Raw genomic sequence first — 26,258 nt, forward strand, 5'->3', positions numbered from 1 at the left:
GCGTATGGTGGGAGCTAGAATAGCATGAGTACTGGCGATCTTGTGGAAAACCAGTTCTCCATATATCTCTCAACCCTATTTCCTCCAGGAATCGAGCTAGTCGCCTCTCACCAGATCTTTTTCCCGGAGGAAATCTATCCAAGCTTCCATCCAACACCTCATTGTAGTCCCCTACAGCTACCACCGGAACCGCTGGTTTATCAAGTATAAATTCGAGGAGTTTGTTTAGAACATCTAGCTTAAATGGTGGGGGGATATACATATTGGCCAAAACATATGGACTGTTCTCAATTAGGCAAAAAAGAAATATATATCGGCCTTGCTCATCTATCTGGGATTCAGTACAGGAAAACGTCACCCCCCTCCCCACCAAAATGCTCACCCCCCTTGAGTAGGAAGAGTGAACCGAGTGGAACTGGGCCTGGAATTTACGACTGTTCAGTAGTGGGACGGTGTCCCTAGTCAAGTGTGTCTCTTGTAAGCATAACAGTCCCGGCATACCGTCTTCCAGGAGTGACATAACTGATGTTCTCTTGATTGGATCTCCCATACCTCGAACATTCCAGGAAGTGATGGCCAATAAACTATCCCGCATCTAGACAGACTGACATAACAATAGGATACACAACTCTGATCCAGCGGTATAGGTATACGGCCATCCCTGCCTTTTCTGTATGGGTCTGGAAATCCATTGGCCTCCCCTCACTCGCCTCTCCCGTTTCCGCCTCCTGTGACAACACTGCTCTTGAAATAAGTAATGTACGCTCCCTAACTTTACCCCTTAACACCCCCCATACCCTTCCCCCCCCACCCACCCCCTTCCTACCCCGCCCTGCTGGGCACCCCTTAAGGGCTTGTCCAATGACCTCACTAAACTCTCTCTCACACATCCCGCAGCCACGCAAATGTGTGTCCCTCCCTCTCTCTCTCTCCCCCCCAAAAAGACAAAACCCGTCATAAACCGACCATGAAATCTAAAAAAGAAAAAGTGATAACCAAATCCCCCCCCTTAACCGTGTGGTACCTCCCGCTTGTACTAGAGCCCCTGGTACGACCCCGAGGGGAGTATAAACCTTTTTATCACAAGTATAATTACAGTACCTTGGAAAACAAATCTTAATACAACGTGTCGAGATTTGTGAAATAAAAAAAAAAAAAAAAAAAAAAAAAGGGGGGGGGGAAGGAATGCTTCATTCCCCCGTTCTGCATAAAGGTAGAGATAAAGTGAAGCAGGGGTAAGGTCAAATATACTTTATATGCTTACTACCAAAAATAGTTACCACGCCCCTTTATTGCTTAGTTTTTTAGTGATAATATTGCCGTTGCTTCATAAATCTCTACACACCTTGTCAAGTTAATAAGCATGTGAAGATATATACAAAAAAAGCTTTAACATGAATGACACCAAGTGTCACTAAAAGGTGCAAAGTGTAAAGTGCAAAAAGTGCAAAATGTGAAGTCCAAAAAAAAAAAAAAAAAAAAAAAAATTTATATATTAGATGGACTTTAACATGAGTGATACCAAGTGTCACTAAAAGGTGCAAAGTGCTCAGAGCAGAGCCAAAAATAAAATCTTTTCTCTTTTTCTTATATTTATTTTCTGTTCACTTTTCTTTCTTTTTTCTTTTTTCCTTTTGATGGGGGGGAGCAGTAGAGTTTTCTAAGGGCATAGGTCGTCCAGCCCTCTCATGTTTTGTTAAACCATCCATGGTCTGGGCCTTCTACTGGGCTGGCCTCCCTTAACGTGTGTCCTTCGTTTCCTTCCATTTTCTTCCCCTTCCTTCCCCCCAAGAAAACCTTATTTGGAACTTTAGGGGTTGGGTTTATCCAAGTAGTCAGTGACATCAGGGATGATGATCGGGGAAAAAAAAAAAAAATAACAACCCCTCCCCTTCTTCCTCTTACCCCCTCCCCTTCTTTTCCTCTCTTTGATTAGGTGGGCCTTGCTTGTCTTCATCTTTCCATGTTTACCATTAGACCTAGCCCCCTCCTAACAGTGGGGGACTATAAAGCTGCTTTATTTGTCTCCAGCCAGTTAGAAACTTCCAATGGGTCATTGAAAAAGATAGTCCTGCCCAGAGCTACCACTCTAAGACGAGCCGGGTATAAAAGAGCATATGTGATTCTATATTTCTGAAGGGACCTTTTAATTGGTATAAACTCAGCTCTCCGTTTCTGTAAATCTGGTGAGAAGTCGGGGTATATTGAAATTCTTGCACCATTATATATGATGTCGCCCATCTCTCTAGCTTTTTGCAGCATGGTCATCTTATCTGTGTAGTTAAGTAGCTTTAGTAGCATTGGCCTTGGGTACTTCCCCTGCTGAAGTACTTTAAAGGGAACCCTGTGGGCCCTTTCTATGGAGAAAAAGGGAGAGAAACCATCAGAGCCAAAAATTTCACTACACCACTTCTCCATAAACGCAATGGAATTTGTGCCTTCACATTGTTCTGGGAGGCCTACCACTCTCACGTTATTTCTCCGAAGTCGGTTTTCCAATGCGTCTAACTTGGTCGCTTGAAGGTCTGTTAGCTCCTGTAGCCCTTTAAGTTCCCCCTGCAGTGGAAACAACGTATCTTCGACTACACTTAGTCTCTCTTCCAGAGCATTTGTTCTCGTAACAGTCCTATGTAGCTCCTGGCTCATGGCTAACAGTTCTTCCTTTAAGCTCATTAACTGTACGTCAAAATTGACCATAAAGTCCTTGCATGAGTTAACCGCGCAAAGTACCTCTCTCAGTGTGGGTTCCCCTTGTGGTGTCATACCAGCTGTGGGGGGGTCATGCTCACCAGGTGATGCAACAATTACCGGTATATTTACAGTCCCTGGTGTCTCTCCCCCCACCCCTTTGGTACTCACGTTTCTGATGCTTGATGTACTTGATGCATTAGTGGTATTAGTGGTGTTAGTTGGTTTTACAGCGGGTTGACCCTGGCTCCTCCTGTCGAGTGGCGGCCCCATCTGCGGCTTAAGTTGGCTTGTAGCTGTAGGAAGTTGACCCTTGGCTGGTGAATTAGAGGAGAGATGCGTACTTCGCTCCAACTTTGCAGCGGATGCCTGGGTGTTTTTGGCTGATCTTGTAGATGACATGCCCTCCTATAGTTTTGGAAGCATAGGGCGTAATAAGCCACCTTATGTGGAAGAAATCAGCAAGTAGCAGTAGCAGTAGTCCGCAGGTCTCCAAGAAAAAGAGAAAAAAAAAAAAAAAAAATTCTCAAAAGAAAATATATGCAATACCGCCGTGATTTAATATGGCCGTAAACAGCATAAACAGCGTAAATAGCGTAGAGCCTTAAATGGGCGCCACTAAAAATCAGGGGGGGCCGTAGGCTGTGTTCAGCCCTCCCCTAGAACACAGCTTTTAACACAAGGGGGGTACAGCCAGCAGCATGCTATATTTATTATTTATTTATTATAAGTAGTAGAAGACCCCAAGCTACAGGACCAGTAGCCTGTAAATCAGTGAACCAGTGAGCTGTCAAAGATCTGTGAGAGACAGCATCTCCTCCACTGACCTGCTGCTATCACACTCTCTCCCCTGATCACTGCCACTCGATGGCATGCAGTAGAACGAGATCTCGTTGACTCCCGAGATCCCGCGAGACTTCCGACGGCTCCGTTTACAGTGGGGTTTGCTACCCAGCTCCCCGCCAATAGTCCGGCCCCCCCTCGAGACAGGTATCCGGGATCCGACCAGCTCGCTCCCGCAACCCGGGTGAGAGGAGAAGGGATGCAGCCTCCGCAAGGTGGAATAGGGAAAGCCTTGCAGCACTTGGCGTCAACACGCAGCCCACGGCAGAACACAGGGCATGGAGACAGGTCACAACCAGGTTCCGGAGGGCTCCAAAGGTAGGGCTCTAAGTAGCTTTAATGGCTCCGTGGAGGGTGGGGGGAGATATCACTCAAACCCTGGATCCATGGAGGGATATTTCAGGGTATTTTCAAGCAGCATTACAGGCAGAGAAACGGGAGAGAGAGAGCGGAGAGGCTCACACGCTCACTCACACATCCACCCTCTCCTACATCCGGTCACGCCCACCGGACTCGGTGATCTCTACCGTGCTGCCTGCACGGAAGTCTACCTCACGTAGGTTTTTTCCTCATACATGGAAGGCCTACTTCTCTGTGTGTGGGGAGATGAACTGGCACTCTCGTACATGCGTTGTGTACAGGATTCTGCTGTCTTTGCAGCAGGGAGTGGTTCAGGCTCTCGCCTTACGTACGGTTAGGAGCCAGATTTCTGCTCTGGCTGTTTTTACTTGCAGCGACCCTTGGCATCGCACTCCTGGGTGCGTACGTTGGGTCAGGGGGTCTGGCAGGTGGCCCCTCCGGTGCGCCCTCCATTACCCCCATGGGACTTGAATTTAGTCCTTTCAGTGCTTCGGGATGCTCCCTTTGAGGACATTCGGGAGGTTTTTTGTTTATTGTCACAAAAGGTGATTTTATTTCTGGTAGCAATTACCTCGATCAGACGGGTGTCTGTCTGTTCTGGCGGCCTTGTCTTGCAAGGCTCCCTGCTTGGTCATCCGTAAGGATGAGATGGTGCTGCGGCCGCAGCCGTTTTTTCTCCCTAAGGTCGTTTCGGCTTTTCACTTGGATGTGGACATTGTTCTTCCATCCTTATGTCCTCGGCCGAAATGCCAAGAGGAGGCCACTTTGCATCCTCTGGATGTGGTTCGGGCCCTACGAGTGTACTTATATGTTACGGTTCCATTCCGGAAGTCGGGCTCACTGTTCATGTCGGTGGCTGGCCCTACAAGAGGGCCTGGCAGTCTCGTCGGCCACCGTTCCTAGGTTGTTCCGACGGATTGTGCTTCAGGCCTATGCCCTGAAGGGGCGGGCGTCCCCCTTTCGGGTCACGGCGCATTCGACCAGGGCGATCGGGGCCTCTTGGGCTTTCCGACACCAAGCCTCTGTGTTACAGGTGTGTAAGGCTGCGACCTGGTCATCGGTCCACACTTTTTCAAAGTTTTATAAGGTGGATGTGTGTGCATCTTCTGATGCCTCCTTCGGCCGCAGGGTGTTACAGGCGGCAGTTTAAGGTTGGAGTTCCTCCGTTGAGTAACTCCGGTTTTTGTTTGGGGTGTAACCTGTTTTTGCTGTGTTATTTTTTCCACCCCTCGAATTTTTATACACTGCTTGGGGACGTCCCTAAGGTCAATGAAGGCTGTGTCCGTCTATGAACGAAAGAGAAAAAAGGATTTTTGTACTCACCGTAAAATCCATTTCTCTGAGTTCATAGACGGACACAGCACCCACCCCTCCTTTGTTTGTACTGCTTGTTACGAACTGAGGCTGCTAAAGCAGGGTGTGGGTTATGCCTGGGGGAGCCACGCCCCCTGGGAGGAGCGGCATGAAGGAAAGGTTTTTAACACCTTAAGTGCTGTAGAATTCTGCCTAAATCTCCTGGTAGGAAGAAGCATAACCCTAAGGTCAATGAAGGCTGTGTCCGTCTATGAACTCAGAGAAATGGATTTTACGGTGAGTACAAAAATCCTTTTTTTGCCCCAGAAAAAGAAGGCAAAATGTTCATCTGGTAACCCCTCTATTCCTAGAAAGAATTCCTTTTTGTTTTTTTCTCACCTCCAACTCCAATGGAAAGCCAAGAGAAAGCCTAGAACTTCCAAAGAAAATGCTTGAAGCAGCTACAGTAGGCTTTCACCACAAACTTTATTTGTCCCGTGGAAAGTTTTTCATTTTTATTATACTTTTTTCATTTTTTTTTTATATTCTCTTTGGCGGCCAACTCAAAAAACGTTGCTATATGTCTTTTGAAGACTATAGGCTAAATTCAGCAACAGGATACAGTGGCGTATCTCCAGATACGCCGCCGTAATTTCAAATCTGCGCTGTCGTATCTTTACAGCACTTGCCTCTCTAACTTACGGCGGCGTAGCGTAAATACGATACGCTACGCCGCCGTAACATTGCGCGCCCCTACCTGAATGTATGCATCTATACCTTATTTTATAGGTTGGATGGGTGGAGTTGGGGCAGAAGGTTGTTTATATATGTTGTTTGTGGAATAAGTTTTATTCTATATGGACAAAGGATTTTGATTATATTTCAACAATTGGGAGCTGAGTTATATATTTATAGAGGTATAAGTGGTATGTTTCATGCAATGGTCATAATTTACAATTTTAATATGGTGACAGGTAGAGCCCACATCCATTGTGTATTAGCTTTTTTTTTTTTTTTTGCATTTAATTGATTGTGGTGGGTTCCCTCATCAAAACTTCTCACATCCTTAGGACCTAGCAGGATAACTCTTTGGTGCTGTGTATTGATACAAATTCTATTGTATTTCCCTGATCCTGTGTCCCAAGGACTGGCTTACCACCCTGCTTCTCAATGCTGGCTTTAATGGCTTGGCTGTTTAAAGCCCAAGTCCTGAGGCATAGGGACCTCATTCAGTTATCTGTCGGCTCTTAAAGCGGAGTTCCAACCACAATTAGCATTTTTTAAATGTATGTCCTTTCATCCTGCGTTTTTATAATATAAATCCGGTCACTTACTATTTTACAATCCGCCGCCGATCTGCATAGATATTCAAAAAAGATAGTTTTTTAAAACTATGTCTACACTGTTGTCATTTTGCTTGTGGGCATTGTGAAGCCTACAGGCACTTACTTCCTGGAAGTCTTGGATGGGGAGTGATAATTGGATAGCGCACTGCATCCTGGGAAATGATGACAGACATTTCCCAGGAGCATTAGAGGGAGATGATGTCAGAATCCTAGGTGGTTTCAAAGGCAGATTTCGTGGGACCGCAAAGCAACAGGCATTTCCAGATGAGTAAAAAAAAAAAATGTTCTTTTTTTTTTTTTTTTTTTTTTAGTCGGAAGCTACAGTTTAAAGCAAAATTGTTTTTTTGATGGAACCTCCACTTTAAGGCTGGGAGGTTGACTTCTTGCAATGTCTACCATTGCACCTGTAGGTGTTTTTCAGGAGTAGTCCTGTTTTTTTAATATATATATTTTTTTTTTGTCTGGTCTGAACCAGTATCTGGCCTTGAGTACCATCAAGGGTCTTTAACTTTTTTTCCACTTGTTTCTCACTCCTTTCTGAAGACCTTTGTTCGGTGTGTTGAAACATTGTTTCGTTGTATGTTCCTCAGTATTTCAATGGGATCTTAAACCTGGCTTTGTCAGCTCTTTTAAAAAATTGTCCTATGAACCTATTTAGGATATTTTCCTGTCTACCCTTACTCACAAGGGGCTGCCTTTTTCTTTGCCATCACTCCTGGAAGGTGAGTTTTTGAGTTGATGGCCTTAACCTTGAAGAACCCTTTCATGTGCTACACAATTATCGTATCATATTTTCTTCCCAAAGTGGTTTCATTCTTTCACCCTAACCAGGACATTTTATCTGCCATCTTTCTGTTCTGCTCCTAAACAAATGTCACTCTACTGTCTGGATATGGTGCACACTGTTCGAGTTTATGTCTTCTACAGCTTTTGTTGGTTTGACAATTTTTGTTGTTTCTGAAGGTCCTTGTAGGGGTCAACCTGCTCTTCATTTCACTATCGTTGGGTGGATTCATCAGCTCATAATTTAAGCTTATGGCCCCAGGGGCAAGGTTCCCCCTTTTCTAGCCAAAGCACACTCTGCTAGTTAAGTTAAGCCTGCCACACATTGATCAAATCCAGCCTGATCAGCAAGGACTGGCTACATTTCTATCAGTTTGTGGCTGTGTCTGCTAAACAGAAGTTGATTGTTTTATTGACTTCTGTTAAAGTGACACTGTCCCATCCAGACCACTGCAATCTCATCATTTATGAGCCGCTTCTTTCCCCCAGCCTTTGCTGGCTGTCATTATCATAGCAGAGCTGAGAGCGAAGGGAAGGAAAATTCTGGACTGAGGGCGGGAAACACAGCAGCACTGAAGGGGGGCAGGAGCAGGATCTTTTCAAGTAAACCAACAGATGATTGGTTGCTAGGATGCAGGGTGGTCCCAGCAACCAATCTCCAATTGGTTAATTTGAAAAGTTTACCACGGCAGCTCCCGCTTTTCCAGTGCTGCTGTCCTCCCACCCCCCCCCCCCCCTGCACTAAGTCCAGAGCTGTCCTGCCTCTTGCTTCCGCTCTGTGTAAAGTATCAGAGTAAAGAGGGATAGGGGACAGTGCTGGGTTTATTGCTACCTAGCAGTATTGAGTACTAGCAGGTTTTGCAACAGTAAGGGCTCATTTAGATGAGTAATCTGAGGAGGTTAGAATGCTGCATTAGTGAGGTCTACACACTACCTCTGGGCACACCACTACTGTACTATTGGTGCATACAAACTGGCCAGTTTATGTGCATCCAGAAATGTCTTTCCTGGACACAAACAGCCTGCGTCCCTAGTAATGTGGACAGCGGTGGCACCTGTCATTGATTTGTACAGACAATGACTACTCGCACACACTGTGTGCATTCCCACCGGTGAGAATCACTGATTTTTGCAAACTGCTGTCACAGCTCACCTATCTAAAATGAGCTTGTATTGACTTCTGAGATGTTTACTCCTATTGTCTCTGCTTTATATATACTACTATAGTTGATCAATTTTATACTTCTACCATAGATAACGACAGTGGAGTCACTGCAGAAAACACCAAGATATATGAAGCAAAGATTGAGGAGTTGGAAAAGGAGCTTTACTTTTACAAGACTACCAGCCGAGAATTGAGAAAAAGGCTGAGGGACTTGGTGGGAGAATCTAATGTGACCACTTCTAAAAGTAAGTTTTTATTTTTTCCTTTCTTTTTCGTCTCAAACAGTACAATGTGTTGTCTTTTGCGCTATAGCCATACAAAATGACCACAAAGGAGATAACGTTTTTTTTCTTTTTTTTTTAAGACAATGGCTCGGGTGACGTTCCTCAAAACAGGAACGAACCACCACCAGTGATGACTAAGGAGCAGAAATGGGCATCAAAGATTGAAAACCACAAAGCCAACAGGAAATCGAAAGACACTGCAAATAACAGGATCCAGCAAACCATGACCAGACTTGGAGATCTTGCTGGGCCTGGAGAACAGGTCTCTGAATCATACAGGCAAATCAGAAGGCACTTCTCTTCTGGAGATGACCCAGAGGACTTCGTAGAACCACATAGCATAAAGTCTCAAGCTCAGCCTCCTACGCCAATGACAAAAGCAGAAATCAACAGATCACCCCTTGTAGTAAATGCAGTGAAACTGTCTCGACGAGAGGTGCGGCAGATCTCTGTATTAGAGCTATCAACTAGACGCTCTAGCATTGGATCCATAGTTGCAGATTCAATTGAACTTGCACAAAAGTCAACAGACTTTAAGTAGTAAGTTGAAGGAAACTTGTAGCACTTCAGCATTTTCTTTTGTGAAAACAGAAAAGTTTAAAAGCCACTTGGCAAACCAAGGCCACTTTATTTTTTTTTACCACTTTATGTAAACTTATATTAAAATCAATATGGAAGGTGCAATTGGTAACCTTTTAGAAAAATCCATTTACTTTATTGTCCCTGACCTAGAACAATGAGCATGCAGCAAGAGAAATCGTAGTTAAGTCAGAACACCCGATTCATATTTATTCTCTAGGTCAGTGATTTAAAATATTGAAACCATTGGATCAGCAAGAAAGCCGGGCATCTAGTATCTTAAGAAGGACATTGACAAGACAAGCCCATTCACAGCACAGGTTTTCTTTAATAAGAAAATGCCAGCACTAACTTTTGGACTACCATATTGTTGTCACTGTGTTTTTGAGATTGTTTCAGTGGCGGCCCATCCATTAGGAGCGCCTGGGCGCCGGCCCCTCTCTCCTCTCCACACCCTCTATGCAGTGGAAAGATTCATGCATAGCATGAATCTATCCATGACCACCCCCTATTCATGTGTCCGGCCCCTTTCGGGTCACCGGGCACATAAATTACAGCGGCCAGGTTTTTTTTTTTTATTAAGCACTTGATTAGAGCCATAGACTCTAAAATGCTTCAAAATAGCGTGGGCTTGGGTAGCAGAGCATGCGTCCTAAGTCCATCCAGGTGTGTTGCAACAGCGAATGAATATTCGCTGTTGCAACACTGATCCTCCTCCCGGCCAATCTGGAAGTGGGTCTGGTACTCCTCACTCGATTGTCTGACAGTACAGGCGATCCTATTGGACGCCTTGCAAGGAGGAGAGAAGAGAGACAACAGCGTCTCTATGAGAGGAAATGGAGCTGCTCCTGGGACACATCTTGCTGCCATTAACCCGCTACCTAACCCGCCACTAAGATGTGGAAAGTGCTGGGCAGGGGGGGTGGGTTGGGTGGCGGGGGGCGTCGCTGGATGAGTCCGCTTCCGGGGGGAGGGGGTTCGTTAATTGCAGCCACCACCCCCCCCCCCCCCCCCAAAAAAAAAAACACAAGCCGCCACTGTTATGTAATTGAAGTTTATTTGTATTTATGATTTGCTATAGATAAAGAGCAAGTAATGTGTTACTTATGTTTTGTGGTTGAAAAAAGTAAAAAATGCTTTCTGGATTCTTATGGGTTAAAGGCCCACTATTCCTAATAACAGCTGTACTTACATAAAACACAATTAACAAAACACATACACTTACTTGAGATATACAGTAAAATCTTCCAGACTTGATATATCTTTAGGTATTGACAATTACTTTGCGTTAATGTGCACGTGTGTAATTATTGTCCTCTGTGATCTTAGCCACTCCATTTTATATAGGAATGTTGTTATCCAACTGACGTGACAAAAAGCAATAACGTCTGACTTTTAATTTATTATGTGTATGTGTAAAAATAAATTGGGAAATTTTTCCAAAGTGATGTTTAGGAGCGCTCAGTTTAGTTAGTTTGGAAGAAAATAGAATTTAGTGCATTCAAGATCTGCTCAAAAACTCGAAGGGCAGATTTAGACATGTCTAAATCTCCCTTGCCTCTGAACCACAATCCGCATTCAGATTGAGCTCAAGAGGCTACTGACAAGTGGTGGAGAAGCGATGCAACACCTCCTCACCACAGTTCACCTGTTTTAACTCCATTTTTAGTGACTAAGGATGCTGCAACTGTTGGCACAGCACTCGGTTGTGGGGCGTTTGTGGCACTTCCCCATTGACTTGAATGTGTAGTGTTCGGCATGCTTTCCATCCAACTATTGCTACAAGTCACGTCAACTTTTCTGCGGTTGTCGAGGAAAGCATAGCGGCCGCGGCATGGTAACGCCCCATCTGCTGCCTATTGCAGTTTAAGGGAGGGTAAATGGTGGGCAGCAAAAACGTGGCTCAACCGCGCATTTTTGCCCCCCGCCCCCCCCAACCTTAAGTCTAAACAAGGCCTAAAAGTGGCTAAACCAGCTTTAAAGCAGGAACATATAAACACAGGACAGTGATCGGGGGAGCATACTTCCCAGTTATCCTCTCCTATGGTTGGAAGAGAAAAACGCAGGAAAGCCAGCGTGCATGAGGACTTAGAATGTACACTGAGCTGTGCATGCACGCCAGAGGGTTACATCAACCCAGCCAATCAAGAGGCCAGCATTCCTGCGCCCAGAATAAAACATTTTGGGGCCTGCAAGGGAGCACGCAGATGTCAGGCGAGTATAGTTATGCTGTAAGCGCGTGTACAGACTTTTTCGTTTTAGATGCAATGAGTAAGGATTAGAACCACTGTCCGTTTTATTGCCGTATCTCCGCTGGAGAGATCTACCCTCATTATGTATCTTGGTAACCATTGTCACTGAGACAGAAAGGGATCGGAAAGCCAACATTTTTGAGTTGTCACCAGAACAAGTGGTCAAAGTAAATTTTCCCATGGTGGCACCTGTACCAGTGATGACTGTCAACAAAAACAATTTCTCTCACTTTCCATATATTTACCCTTGCATCCTGTTGCATCTGTGGGAGAGGAAGTAAAGGAAAACCTTCCCAATGACAGACAGTAAAAAATTAACTGACGTGGGTTTTATCTCTTTCCTACTCTACCCAAAATTAGAAAAACAAAAATGTGGCTAAACATACACTTTAATTTATAGGTCATTTTGCAGCATAGTTTGTCCAATCATAAACTAAGCTAGTCATTCTCTATTTCTTACTTGATCCGAATAGAACTAAATATGAACAATGGTTACAGAAGCAAATACAAATTTTTGATATAGGACAAAATTTACCTTGTCAGTCATGTGTGCCCAACAGGCTAAGGGGAAATTGACATCCGTGTCGTTCAGCAGAATTAGTGTTGGGTTTATTACAATATTCGTCCCCACCGGGGCCGAACACACAATACTTGACTCCTTGCTGTCATCTCCCCTGGCCCTTTAAGATGAAGTGGGCTTATGGATCATGTGACCACTGTAATTGTCTATCACAGTGGTCACATTATCAGAAGCTCCTAATTGTAAACCATGATTGGGATCTGTCTATGACCGTTTGACAGCACTCTCAGCACAGAAAGCCATTCCCTGTAAATGCATATGTGCAGTGGCTTGACACTAAAGCCTACTGCCCCAGCTGCCACATATATGAGTACGGCCGGCGGGAAAGGGTTAAGTGTATTTATTATATGTTCTGGTAAGCTTCCCAATTTTTTTTTCCCAATTACCTATACATGTTGTCAGCATATATTTTTTTATAAGCTACAATGCCTTTTTATTACCAGTCTATTTGGGGGGAAAAATTCAGATGAAAGAATTACCAGAACGTTTATTATGATGATTAAAGGAGACCTTTACCCAGATCTTAAAAAATAATAAAATAAAGGTGCCTTTAAAAATGTATTGCAACGACAATGAAAATGAAAAATTTTCCTTGAATTTGTATTCTTATTTTTATTTTTTTTTTATACCAAGTGTTTTTTTCTCAACTGACATTTTTGTATGAAAGGGAGATATCCTCTGCTACTTCTTGGAGTTCATTTCCACCCCACCCCTCTTCCACATAGAATTTGGAGTCTTCTAGATTGTCAATCTGTAAACCTAATGTTATGGAAAAAGAGGATCTGGCAGTTTGCAGACAAGGTTTCCCTGGAAGTCACTGGTGATGTAGTCTTCCCAGGGCACATCTGTGAGGCCCTTGCTAAGTACTCAGTGCCTCAACAGACCAGAAAGTGGAATGTAAATAAATGTAAGTAACAAAATAAATGATTTATTTAAAAATGTATTCCGGGTGTTTAGAAATCATTCACTTTAAGGGAACAGGATAACATTACCAAATTATAATTCATCATTTAATTTGTTATAGCTTACAATGTGTGTAATATTTTTTAGATAAATCAATGCAGTTCTGCTTAGACTATTTGCTGATTTTGAAGTGAATGGGCAAAATTAGAAAAAAATAAAAACATTCAGTACATCTCTGCAATATATACAAATCTACCCAAGCTTGTTCTTATTAAAGCGGAACCTCACATTGCCTCCTATCCATACCTCCTCTCTTCTGCAGAAACCGGGATTTATTTTGTAAAACATGGCTGGCCCACCACCCGTCCACATCATTCCATTTGTTTAGGCAAATGATGGGCACTTTGGCCGCATCGCCTTCTGGAATATGTACGTCTCATATCTTAGAAGGCATAGTCCTTTATTGGGAAAGGAGGGGGGGTTGGGGCCAGGTGGCGCATCATCGGTGAAGCCGTCTTGTTAACATGGAAGAGCTGGCAGCTTACAGATGATGTCACAGAAGTAAAAATGCTGAATCCGCTTTGCGGGTGAGTACCTTAAAGTGCAGGACCTGCAACCAGGTAAATTGGGTTAAAAAGGGGGGGGGGGGGTTAGGCTCCAATGAGCTCCTAACTTCCTGTGTACTTTGCCAGTGCTGCATTAAATTCAAAACGGTGTTATCAGTCCGGCCCAGTTCTGTCTGCAGACTAAAGTCCTATTCAGATGGACCCTGGCACCCATTCTACGTGAATGCCGCAATTGTCTTGTGCCTGCGACTGCCCCAAACTGTGTGCAGGCAGCCTATGGAAATGGATACTGATGCAGTGGCTGCACAGACACAGCTTCATGTCAAAATTAGCCAGGTATGCAGGCGCAGGTCCACAGACCTGGACGCACACTATCTGAATGAGATGTTGTCACACTGGGGTTTATTTACTAAAGCTAGAGAGTGCATAATTAGTCACAGTTCTGCATAGGAACCAATCCGCTTCCAGGTTTTATTGCCAAAGATTAATTGAACAAGCTGAGGTTAGAAGATGATTGGTTTCTATACAGAAATGCAACAAATTTTGCCCTCTCTAGCTTTAGTAAATAAACCCCACTATGACTAGGAAGTGTAGTATTGGTTGGATTACCAGATGTAAATAAAAGAAAAAATCCTGTTAAAAAAAAGAATAGAGCCATTACATGGCGGGACCGCTATGCTGTTATCTCTTGTATTTTTGTTCTTGAATTTATATATTTTTTCTTAAATATATACACATAAGTTTGTACATGCATATGTTATATATTTTAAAGGACAGCTTTACCGAGATCATAACGAAGCCCCAGGTAAAACGGAAAATTCAGTAATAATTATGTAATAGCTACTTTACTGAATCTACGTTTTATTCTGGGACAAATAATTTCCAATAAAATGCAGTGCCCATATCATGCTTCAGCTGATGGCAACCCCTAAAGCAGGAGTTTCGAAACATTAACGTGGAGCTAAGCTTACCTTTTTTCCTTCAATGGTCCCTGTCCATTGCCAGGCTTCGACCATCTTTGCGTATGTTCAGGAGTGGGTCACCCCAGCACATGGAAACCATGCCGGCAATGTAACCTGAGCTACGCATGCATACATACTAGAGAACACTGCAAGCAAGCAGAAAGGTGTATTTTATTGCAGAAGAGACCTCTGCAAAAAAGAACCTGCCTGTTTATAGTCTGTGATAGATCGAACTTTCATGACCTCCTCCCCAGACTTCCACGAAGGTAAACCGTATATTACTCAAAGTGAATATTGAATATATTTTGCGTTGGGGAAAAATTTTCCAAAAACTTGTCTGCAGAGCACATTTGTCTGCTTTTTTCAGTGTTTGCCATTGCAGTTGAATTGAAAAGTGGGCACTCAAAGAAACGGTGAATGTTAAAGAGGAAGTAAACACTGATGGGTTTTACTTCCTCTTTGTTCCCCTGCAAAGTAAAAGCATAATGGGCTAGTATGCATCGCATACTAGCCCACTATGTTCCACTTACCTGAAAACAAAGCCTGCGCTGTTCCCGCTGGTGGCCACATCCATCTTCACCCCTCTTCCTTCCGGGGCGGCCGTGGACTCCGGCTCTGTGACTGTCTGGAGCCACGTGACGTCACTCCCGTGCATGTGTGCGGGAGTCGTCGGTCACAGCGCTTGCGAGTGAAGAAATGGCATCGAGGGCCGTTTCTTCACTGTGCATGCGCAATGACACATTCAGCGCAGTGTACAGCAAATATCTCCCAAACGGCGCATGTTTAGGAAATATTTCCACTGCCCTATAGGTAAGCCTTATTCTAGACTTACCTATAGGTAAAAGTCCAATCAGAAGTTTACAACCACCTTAAGTGTAATAGATATGATTTAGCCTGCCTAAGTTTGTGTTTTATTTTCCGTGTTTTGCTAAGTTCCTAAGCTCAGTTTATTTTGCCAGCTACTGTTCAAAAGACTACAGTAGTCTGAGTGATTGCCCTTTTCACTAAAAGCAGCAAACGGCTGTGCATACTGATTTACTGTAAATCATCTTACTTAGTAAACATTTGTTGCTTTAACTTATTATTTACTTAATATTTTGTTTTTCCACTTCCTGGTTGAGCGAGACACTGGTGATGTAACCCTGGCCTCACACCTGCATCCTGGGAAGTTCCTGTCACATGTTCCAGGAAGCAAACCCAGAGGTCTAGACCAATCACAATTTTGAAAATTTCTGGGACTGTAAGGCTAAAATTATTTACAGCATTGATAAATAAACGCTTAAAACTGCAATTGTCTTTATTGTGTCTTTTTCCTAAAATAACAGAATACAAATTTGCTAATGCTGTTTGGATATATATGTACAGTATATAGTATGACCCATACATTTTCACTGATTTCCATATATCAAAGTCCTATACCTCAACCTCTGTTCCTAACCATCAGAGGAAATCATTACATAAGATCAAATCACAGCCAATCCTTGTATACCATTTTTGTTTGCATCCAGACTGGTAACCCAGTCAAGATACCTCAACCTTGAGCCAAAAGGGGTACGACAAGGACTAACACCCATTCAGTCAGGTCTCTTTAAAAGCATTACATACATGCAAGCTACTATTGCAGTGTTTCTGAAATCTGTGATAATAGTTCTTTTCTTGCTGATATAAATCCCAATGTCCAAGACCATATTTTTGTCTGATCACCCATAGTAAAAGTTAAGTACAGATTGGTATAGAATGGGGCACAACATATGCCCATCGCTATGCCCTGAACCTGGAGGTAATGGATGGATGCGACCGTCGGAAGCCTGTCGGAAGACTGTCAATCAAGAAGGAACGCCCAGTCCCCAAGACCCATACCCGGAGGTGGCGGAGAAGATCGCCCTCTACAACGGTAAGTAATGCTCGGATTTTAAAACAACTAGCCGATTCCCCTAGACTAAATGAGCATCCATCTAAGGGTAAAAACAGCATTTATGGGTGAACTCCCGCTTTAAGGCCAAGTTCAATTTATTAGTCTACGGTATCAAACTGTTAGTCTAACTAACACTACCTTCTCCCCAGACTGACCATGGGGTAGATTCAGAAAGGGCGTCCTAACTTTGCGGCGGCGTAGCGTATCGTGTTTACACTACGCCGCCGTAAGGTAGCGAGGCAAGTACATGATTCACAAAGTACTTGCCTGCTAAGTTACGGCGGCGTAGCCTAAAGCGAGCTGGCGTAAGGGCGCCTAATTCAAAATAGGCTGAGGGGGCGTGTTTTATGTTAATGGGGCTTGACCTGGCGTGATTGACGTATTTTACGAACGGCACATGCGCCGTCCACCTACATATCCCAGTGTGCATTGCGGCACAGTACGCCGCACGGTCCTATTGATTTCGACGTGGACGTAAATGATGTAAAACCCTATTCACAGACGACTTGCGCAAACGACGTAAAATTTTCACATTTCGACACGGGAACGGTGGCCATACTTAACATTACTATTCCAGCTATTTGATGGAATAAATTTAGGCCTGATAATGCGTTGCGTAAACGGCGTATCTTTACTGCGTCGGGCGTACGTTCGTGAATAGGCGTATCTACTCATTTACATATTCTACGCTGACCGCAATGGAAGCGCCACCTAGCGGTCAGCCTAAAAATTAGACTTTAGGATACGACGGTGTAAGACACTTACGCGTAAACGGTGTATCTTTACTGCGTCGGCCGGGCGTACGTTCGTGAATAGGTGTATCTACTCATTTACATATTCTACGCTGACCGCAATGGAAGCGCCACCTAGCGGTCAGCCTAAAAATTAGACTTTAGGATACGACGGTGTAAGACACTTACGCCGCTCGTATCTGAGCCTAATTTAAGCGTATCTGGTTACCAGAATACGCTTAAATTAGCGCCGACGCAAATTCAGACTTAGGCTGGCGTATCTACTGATACGCCAGCCTAAGTCTCTCTGAATCTAGCTATAAGTCTGCTTTACTACTTAACTAGCTTAAGAAATAAAACTAATGCAGACAACACATCCAAGAATTGTTAAGCTGCAATATATTACATGTTTGTTTTTGGGTTTAATACCGCTTTAAGTTACCACTGTTTGAATTCCTCCCCTAAAGTAACTGGTTTTGGGTCATGGTGGCTGCCTAAAATGCCCAAGTCCTTTCCAGTGCACCCTTACATCTCACAAGAAGTGAAGTATGCTGATTAAGCTCACCTGGAGAAGTTGTTTTTTCCAGTATAGCATTTTGCTCACCAGTACCCCATGGTGGAGAAATTATACAAATAAATGGGGTTCTCCAGTGGTTGACTTGGCAATTTTATTGTTAAATAAGACCCTGAGGGTCACGGTGGATGAGGTCCCGGTGTTTGGATACGTCACGGATAAGTGGTTAGAGGATGCCCTCTTTAAGGCATCCTTCTCTATGGTAGAAGAGGATCTGCAGCCTGCCTTGGGAATTTGTCAAGCCCTTAAAGTCTGTGGCAAAGAGTATGCTCTGGTCCAGAGAATCGGACCCAGAAGATCTTGCTGTTTTTCCAAGAGCCATGAGTTTCTTAGTAGATGCCTAGGAAGACTCCATAAGGCAGCTTTCACAAGTGGGCACTATGTCAATCCACATGAGAACAATCCTATGGCTAAATGTGTTATTAAAGACTAATTGAAACAACTCTTAAAAATATCCCCCCCCCCCCCACCTATCCTGTATAAAAAAAAAAAGATGTATGTACTTACCTTTTTTTTTTTTTTAATTCCTGTCTGGTCGTGTGATTCAGTTTTGGCATCCCCTCCTCTCCCCTGCAGCATCCGCTCTCTGCAACAAAGGACCTTCACATGACAAAACTGGATTAAAAATAGGTAAGTGCACAGATCTTTTTTTTTATAGAGGGTATGCAGGGAGAATTTTTAAGAATAGTTCTAGTTGGCCTCATCTTCCACTTTAAGCGTTGGACGGCAGAACTTTAGCAGATTGAGAGACAGCCCTTTGAGGGTGAATGCTTGCTTGGACCAACCCAAACGGTGACTGGGGGGGGAAACATGCTCTTGCCCATAAAGAAGGCAGTGAAGAGACTGGTCAGAAACCAGTGACACCTTTTGAAATCTTAGAATAATTTCTTTCATAAACAACCAGCTTTGGGCTCCAACCAAAAACATACATCTCGCCTTCTTAAGAAGAACTGGACCATATGTCTTTCAGATCCAGGGGCACATCTTCTTCACAATTAGTGTTGGACAAACGGTTCAGCCTGAGCATGAGTTCAGGCCGAACATTGCCTGACATCCGAATCAATGTGGTGTTTGGCCCGCTGAACAACCACAATGCACTGAAAGCTTTGCCCAATCAAGGCACATAGCACTGTCAGAGCCATGATTGGATGCTCTCATGATGACTATCTAATCATGGTTCATTGCTCTTGGTCCCACCCCACACTATAAAAATATTCTTTCCATAGTAGCCATTTGCAGTGTGATATTGGCACGGTGAGAGATAGAACAGGGCTCTATTCAGTGCTACTAGTGAGTTATTGTGAGTGTAAAGTATCAGTTTAGTGTGGATCTAGTGATAGTGCAGTGCGACCATTCATTTTTACTTTAGTGTGAATCTAGTGATTAGGGCAGCGTGAGTGTAGTGCAACTGTTAATTTTTACTTTAATGTTATTTTATTTTGTCAGGGCAGGTTTCCTGCAGGTTTAACGCAGTATATTTCAGTGCGTTTACCGCAGTATACTGCAGTGCGTTGGTGCACGTTTAACGCAGTATATTGCAATAGTGCACGTTTAAGACCGTATATTTCAGTGCGTTGGTGTACATTTAATGCAGTATATTGCAGTGCTTTAGTGCACGTTTAACGCAGTATATTTCAGTGCACGTTTACCGCAGCACTTTCCATTGATTAAAGTGCATTCATGTACCCATTTTCCCATCTTTATTACATTTTGTTATTAATCCCACGTCCTCATGCAGGGCATCATTTCCTCTGTTTAGTGATGTTGCCTGTGCTATCTAGCTGCAAAAGGCAGAGGAGGTGGTGGACTGGCTTACTAAATCACCCTCATCCTCCATCGTCAAAGCAGAGACTAGTGTGCAGTCCAACGCAACTGCCAGAGTGTCTTATTCTGCCTCCTTGGCCACAGATGCTCCTGCCATAGCCCCAGCATCAGGCATAGAGGAATCAGCTGAGTTATTTGAACACATCGGTAAGCCTCGTACACACGCTTGGTTTACTCAACAAGAACCAGCAAGAAAACAATGTTTTTTCTCCCTGATGAGATTCTGGCCCGTGTGTACGAGGCTTCAGACACTCCCTCCTTGACGATGCACAGGCATTACTTGATTCTGATGTTGGTTCTGAGGTTAAGGAAGGTAGGAACATGAGCCTTAATAAAGGGGAGAACACTGGTAAATAACAAATTGGTAGTCATGTTCCCTCAGCCACAGCCTATTGCCAAGTTGGCTCCAGTGATGATGTGGATGGAGGGGATGATGATGATGATGAGGTTTCTGACATGAATTGGGTGCCAGATAGAGCAGAGGAGAAAAGTGAGGGTGAGGCACAACCCCAAAGAGGCAGCCATCATGGAAGAGAAGAGAGCAGCCACTCTATTTCCCCAGTTTGTGAAGCTGTTCTCCCCCAGCCAACTTTCCACAGCTCAGCTGTCTGGGCCTTTTTTAGCATATGCGCAGCAGATTGCACGGTTGCAATTTGCAAACTTTGCCTCAAGCAGATCAAGCGTGGCTAAAACACCAGCCATTTGGATGCCACATGCTTAACAAGGCATTTAACCTCCCACCACCAAGAGGCAAGAGCACCTAAAAGCCACACAAAAGGGATGCAATTCTGCTCCTTCTCACTCCTCACCTTTCCAGTCTACCCCCGCTGTACCTCATAACCTCTCAGCAGCCTTCACAGACAGGGATGATGGTGTAGCAAAGGGTGTCATGGGTCCTTGCAGCACATATTCCAGGAACACATCACCAGCTGTAGACTGTAGCAGGCAAATTCTCTGCCCCATCTGCTGCAGCGGGAAAAAAAAATACAATCACTGCCACCCATGTGCCCAACGTCTAAATTCAAGCTTGTCAAAGCTGCTGGCTTTACAACCTCGGCCTTTCCGTCTGGTGGATTCAGCCCCTTCCGTCAATTTGAAGAATGTGCTGTACCACAATGGCAGGCTCCCAGTTGCTATTTCTTTGTACGTAAGGCCATTCCAGCTCTGTACCATCATGTGGAAGGCAATGTTGTGGCATCATTGGGCAAGGCAGTCAGACACAAAGTCCACGTTACTGCTGACACGTGGTCCAGCAAGCATGGTCAGGGACGATATATTTAGTTCACAGCATACTAGGTAACTCTGCTTGCAACTCAGAAGGATGTAGGACAGGGCTCAGTGCTGCAGCTTGTTGTGCTGCCAGGTCTCTATACAGCTAGTGGTAATGATGTGAGATTTGTCAGCTCCTCCTCCTCCTTCCATGCAGTGCTTCAGCTGGTCTTTGTAGGACAATGGTTCTAAACCCTGTCCCCAAGTATACCCTACAGGCCATTTTTGCAGGTTTTCCTTTTATCTTGCACAGGTGCTTTAAATCAGTGGCTCTGTCAATGGCTTAGTATTTTGGACAGCTATTTTATCTAAGAAAAATTCCCAAAACATGGCCTTTTGGGGGTACTTGAGGACAGGGGGGTTGAGAACCACTGGTGTAAGGGACAGGAGCCACACTGGAGCAGAGATTATTGTTATTATTGTACAGGGTTTATATAGCGCCAACAGTTTGTGCAGCGGTTTACAACATGGGGGCAGATAGTACAGTTAAAATTCAATATAGGAGGGATCAGAGGGCTCTGCTCGCTCGAGCGAGCTTACAATCTAGAAGATTCTTTCATCTCTGCAGGGGCAGGCCCAGAGGTGGTTCGTGCCACGCCAGCTGGAACGATGGTGTGCGATAATGGCACAAACCCCCTGTCTGCCCTTAGACAGGGAAAGTTAACACACATGCCATGCCTGGCACATGTCCTCAATTTGTTGGTACAGCATTTTCTTAAATTGGTACCCAGGTTTGGAAGATCTGCTAAAGCAGGTCAAAAGAGTCTGTAGCCATTTCAGGCGGTAATATACAGCAAGTGCTCGGCTGGCTGAAATTCAGCGGGAATTCCACCTGCCCATAAAGCGCCTGATTTATGACATGCCCACCAGGTGGAACTGCAGCAGAGGGCCATCAATGAGTTCCTGTGTGAGTATGGCACAACGACAGGCTCGGCTTTTTCCCCACTTCAATGGCTGCGGTTAATGGATACATGCACTGAACTGTCACCATTTGAGGAGGCTACAAGGTTAGTGAGCCGTGACAATGCATGCATTCGTGACACAACCAGTCACGGAACGCACTCCTGAAGAAATGGCACAGGTGGCCATTCCTTCAGAGTGCAGTAAACAGTGAATATATCGTAAACGGCATACATTTAGGAGATATTTACAGTACCTATAGGTACAAATGTTACAGGGAGGTTTATAACCTCTTTAACCACTTGACCACTGGGCACTTAAACGCCCTTAAAAACCAGACCAATTTTCAGCTTTCGGTGCTCTCACAATTTTACTTAGTCATACAACATTGTACCCAAATGAAATTTTCGTCTTTTTTTTCACACAAATAGAGCTTTCTTTTGGTGGTATTTAATCACCGTTGGGTTTTTTTATTTTTTGCGCTATAAGAGAAAAAATACTGAAAATTCTGTAAAAAAAAAATGAATTTTTCTTTGTTTCTGTTATAAAATTTAGCAAATTAGTATTTTTTCTTCATTCTTTTGCATAATGTGAAAGATGAGTTACGCCGAGTAAATAGATACCCAACATGTCGCCCTTCAAAATTGCACACACTTGTGGAATGGCGCCAAACTTAAAAACCCCCATAGGCGACGTTTTAAATATCTTTACTGGTTATATGTTTTTAGTTACAGAGGAGGTCTAGGGCCAAAATTATTGCTCTCGCTCTAACGTTTGCAGCGATACCTCACACCGTTTTCATATGTGGGCGGGACTTATGTGTGCGTTCGCTTCTGCATGCGAGCACACGGGGACAGGGGCGCTTTAAAAAATATATATATTTTATTGTTCACTTTACTTTATTTTAGTTTGACACGTTTTTCCGCAAAAAATAATAAATAAAAATGGGTATTGCAGAGTATTGCGGGGTATTGCAGGGTATTGTGGGGTATTGCAGAGTATTGTCGGGTATTGCAGGGATTGCACAGTATGGGGCAGAGTATTACAGGGTATTGGGCAGGGATGGATGGATGGCTGGATCTGTGACTGCATCTGTCACAGATCCAGCCCACAGCACTGCTGCTGCCTCCGCTCTCCCCCTCTCCTCTCCCCCTCTCCTCTCACACTGTACCGTTCGGTACAGAGAGGGGAGGGAGGAACCGGCGTCATCACATGACACCGGTTTGTTTACAAGAGATCGCTCCGTCATTGCTATCAGCAGCGATTTACCGTGATCCGTAAAGCGCCGTGTGCGCGCCCCAGGGGGCGCGTGGGAGCGCGATTCTGGGAGGACGTCCATGGACGTCCTCCCAGAGTTAAAGAACCGCCTTGTAGCCCGTAATTCGGCTATGGGGCACTGATTGAGCGGTTAACAGATGGTTTTCCATCCCCAGAACCCTTGGGAGTAGTACTTGGCTGGGAGGTGGCAGTTCCAGATACTGTAATTCTCACTGACTCCGAAGACTCTGCTTCTCATGCCTCTGCAAACTTGCGGTGCATAGGCTCCCTCATTTTTCAAAGCCTGCGAAAGGATTCGAGCATATGTGGTATCATGGAGAAAGATTACTATTGGTAGACAAGCCTTCTTGACCACCGTTACAGGGAGAAAGTCTTATGCCGCGTACACACGATAATTTTTCGGCATTAAAAACTTTGTTTTTTCTACATGCCGAAAAACTTCTTTTTTTTTTCATACCAATAATTGATCGTGTGTACGCGGTATTAGAACTAGCCAATTCCCACAGTGGTAGCAGAATATGAAATTACTTGAGGACACCTTAAAGAGGAGGTTATGAAACGCCTTTCCAGACTCTGGTAGATTACAGTCTTGTGTAAAACGTAGTTTTGAGGCTTCTCTTGGTCAAGAGACGAGCGGTGGAGAAGGGGGCCGCCTCAGTGATGAATATATGAATAGTGCTACCACGCCGCCACATAAGTGTAGAATAACCGTGAATGAAAAATAAATTTAAATTTGCTGCTAAATCTATATGGGTAATTAAGTAAATATATACCTGTAGTGATATTGATAAAAGAGTGATTAGCGCATACAGTCCAATAAATAAATAATATACAGTAGATAATAAAACCACTAATGTATAACAAAATAAGTGATAAGTGACAATAATGTGCAATAAATGCTATTAGTCCCAAAGTGCAAACATAAGTGAACAGAAAATGGCCAAAAATTAGTGATGAGGGTCCTTGTGCAATCCAAATCTTAAAGGAACTTCACAATCTTCTGTATAAATGTTCTAGGTGCTGTGCTCACAGAGCGCTTACCTTAAGGCAGGTATATGCAGACTTGTATGAGTGAGGGTAGGTCCAGGGATGGTTCCTCCACATAGATTACCAGCTACTGTCTGTCTCCACGGGTACAGATAGCCTCACAAGTTCTCTCCTCGATTTGAGCCCCAGTAAAATCAAAAGAGACACTCCATCGTGAAGTACAGCAAGGGATTTTTAATAAATAAAGCTGTAGAAACTTACATCAAAGTAAAAACAAAGCAGCAGTGACAGCGGTGTTCAGGCTCTTCCTATTTCCTGGTCCATCAGATCCTTACCGGTTACGCCCCATCACGTGGCTTCATCAGAGCCACGTGATGGGGCGCCTCAGTGATGTATTTCAAAATGTTATTAGTCCTCGGCGCCCAGGGCTATCAGCTTACACATCCCATTGACAACATCTACATCATATGGTGGGAGATTATCTAGGGGCAAAAACAGAAATGGAGAGCTGGTCCACTGAGTTACTGGGTCATGAGACTAGACCACTGGCCAGAACTTGCCCAGTATAAAATTGGGCTGCCCTGCATCCTGTGTGCTTTCTGAATGGGCATTCAGTGCTGCCGGAGGTTTTGTGACAGATCAGAGAGCGCATCTGTCCACAGACTCTGTGGACCAGCTGACATTTGTTAAAATGAATCAGTCCTGGATTAGCATCCGCTAACAAGCTGGATAAAAGGAATGGATGGCTGTACACCGGGGTAATGATGAATCTCTTTATTGTAAAATCTGTAACATGAATGACACCACAGGACAGGCAAACAGGTACAGGTAGACGCGTTTTACACATCGATGCAGCGTTTATTCATTATTAATGAATAAGCGATTCTTTCCGCCCAGTCTGTCTGGATAATTAAAATCCCCCATTATGATGACTCTTCCCATCCTTGCTGCTAATCCAAATTGTGATAGGAGGTCCTTCTCCCCCTCAGGTTAGGGTACCTATAGCATACTCCCAGTATTATTTTCCCCTTAGTTTCATCCCTGTGAAACTCTTCCCATAAGGATTCTACCTCCTCCCTAGCTCCCTTAGGCCTCGTACACACCACCCAACATGTCTGATGAAAGCGGTCCCCGGACCGGTTTCTTCGGACATGTCCGCTGGGATCATTTGGTCTGATGTGTGTACACACCATCAGACCAAATTCCCCGCGGACAGAATACGCGGTGACGTGGCGGCGACGATGACGCTGCGACGTGCGCGCACCAGGAAGTTCAATGCTTCCACGCATGCGTCGAATCACTTCGACGCATGCGTGGGATTTCGGGCCAGCGGACATGTCCGATGAGTCATACTGACCATCGGACATGTCCAATGGACAGGCTTCCCTCCGACAAGTTTCTTAGCATGCTAAGAAACTTTTGTCCGCTGGAAACCTGTCCGCTAGGCCGGGAAACTGTCTGGTCGGCCCTACACACGACCGAACATGTCCGCGGAAACTGGTCCAACGGACCAGTTTTAGCGGACATGTTCGGTCGTGTGTACAGGGCCTCAGTGATTTCATCTCTCACATTAACTTCTACATTGTTATTGATATACAGGCATACCCCTCCCCCTTTTTTACCCTCTCTATCCCTGCGATAAAGGGAATACCCTTGAATGGTTGTCAGCCAATCATAAGAGCTGTTGAACCAAGTCTCTGTGAAATTCCCACAAAATCGAAATCCTCCTCGTACAACAGTATCTCTAGCTCTCCTATCTTGTCCGCCAGGCTCCTGGCATTGGTGAACATGCCACAGAGTTTATGTGCTTTAGTCAACCTACCACTAATGCCCCCAATACTACCCTCTGGAATATGTTCCACGCTGACTATCTCTACCTCTGGACCCTCCCCCCTGTCGCTTAGTTTAAAGGCCCCTCTAACTTTTCGACCATCTTCACTCCCAGCAGATTTGCACCCTCCTCAATTAGGTCCCTTCTATAGAACTGGTGACTGACTGAGAAGTCGGCCTAGTTCTCCAGGAACCCAAACCCCCTCCTTGCTACACCAGCTCCTCAGCCACTTGTTTACTTCCCTAATCTCCCTTTATGATGTGGCTTGTGGTACAGCTGGTATTTATGCGAATACTACCTTGGAGGTCCTTTTCCTGAATTTATTCTATTATGAATTATTATTCA

At 44.4% G+C, this 26,258-nt stretch overlaps 1 protein-coding gene across 1 annotated transcript in view; it reads left to right on the forward strand.

The window, feature by feature from the left end:
* Window positions 1–10,258, forward strand: part of KIF27 (kinesin family member 27) — a 91,068-nt gene extending 80,810 nt beyond the window's left edge. Inside the window, exons 17-18 of the mRNA XM_040355550.1 lie at window positions 8,568–8,723; window positions 8,843–10,258. Of these exons, the coding sequence (XP_040211484.1) occupies window positions 8,568–8,723; window positions 8,843–9,303 (617 nt within the window). The 3' untranslated portion in view covers window positions 9,304–10,258. The remainder of the gene's footprint in view (window positions 1–8,567; window positions 8,724–8,842) is intronic.
* Window positions 10,259–26,258: the final 16,000 nt, after the last annotated feature.

Source organism: Rana temporaria, chromosome 1, assembly GCF_905171775.1.
Source record: "Rana temporaria chromosome 1, aRanTem1.1, whole genome shotgun sequence".
In the NCBI taxonomy this organism is placed as follows: Eukaryota; Metazoa; Chordata; class Amphibia; order Anura; family Ranidae; genus Rana; species Rana temporaria.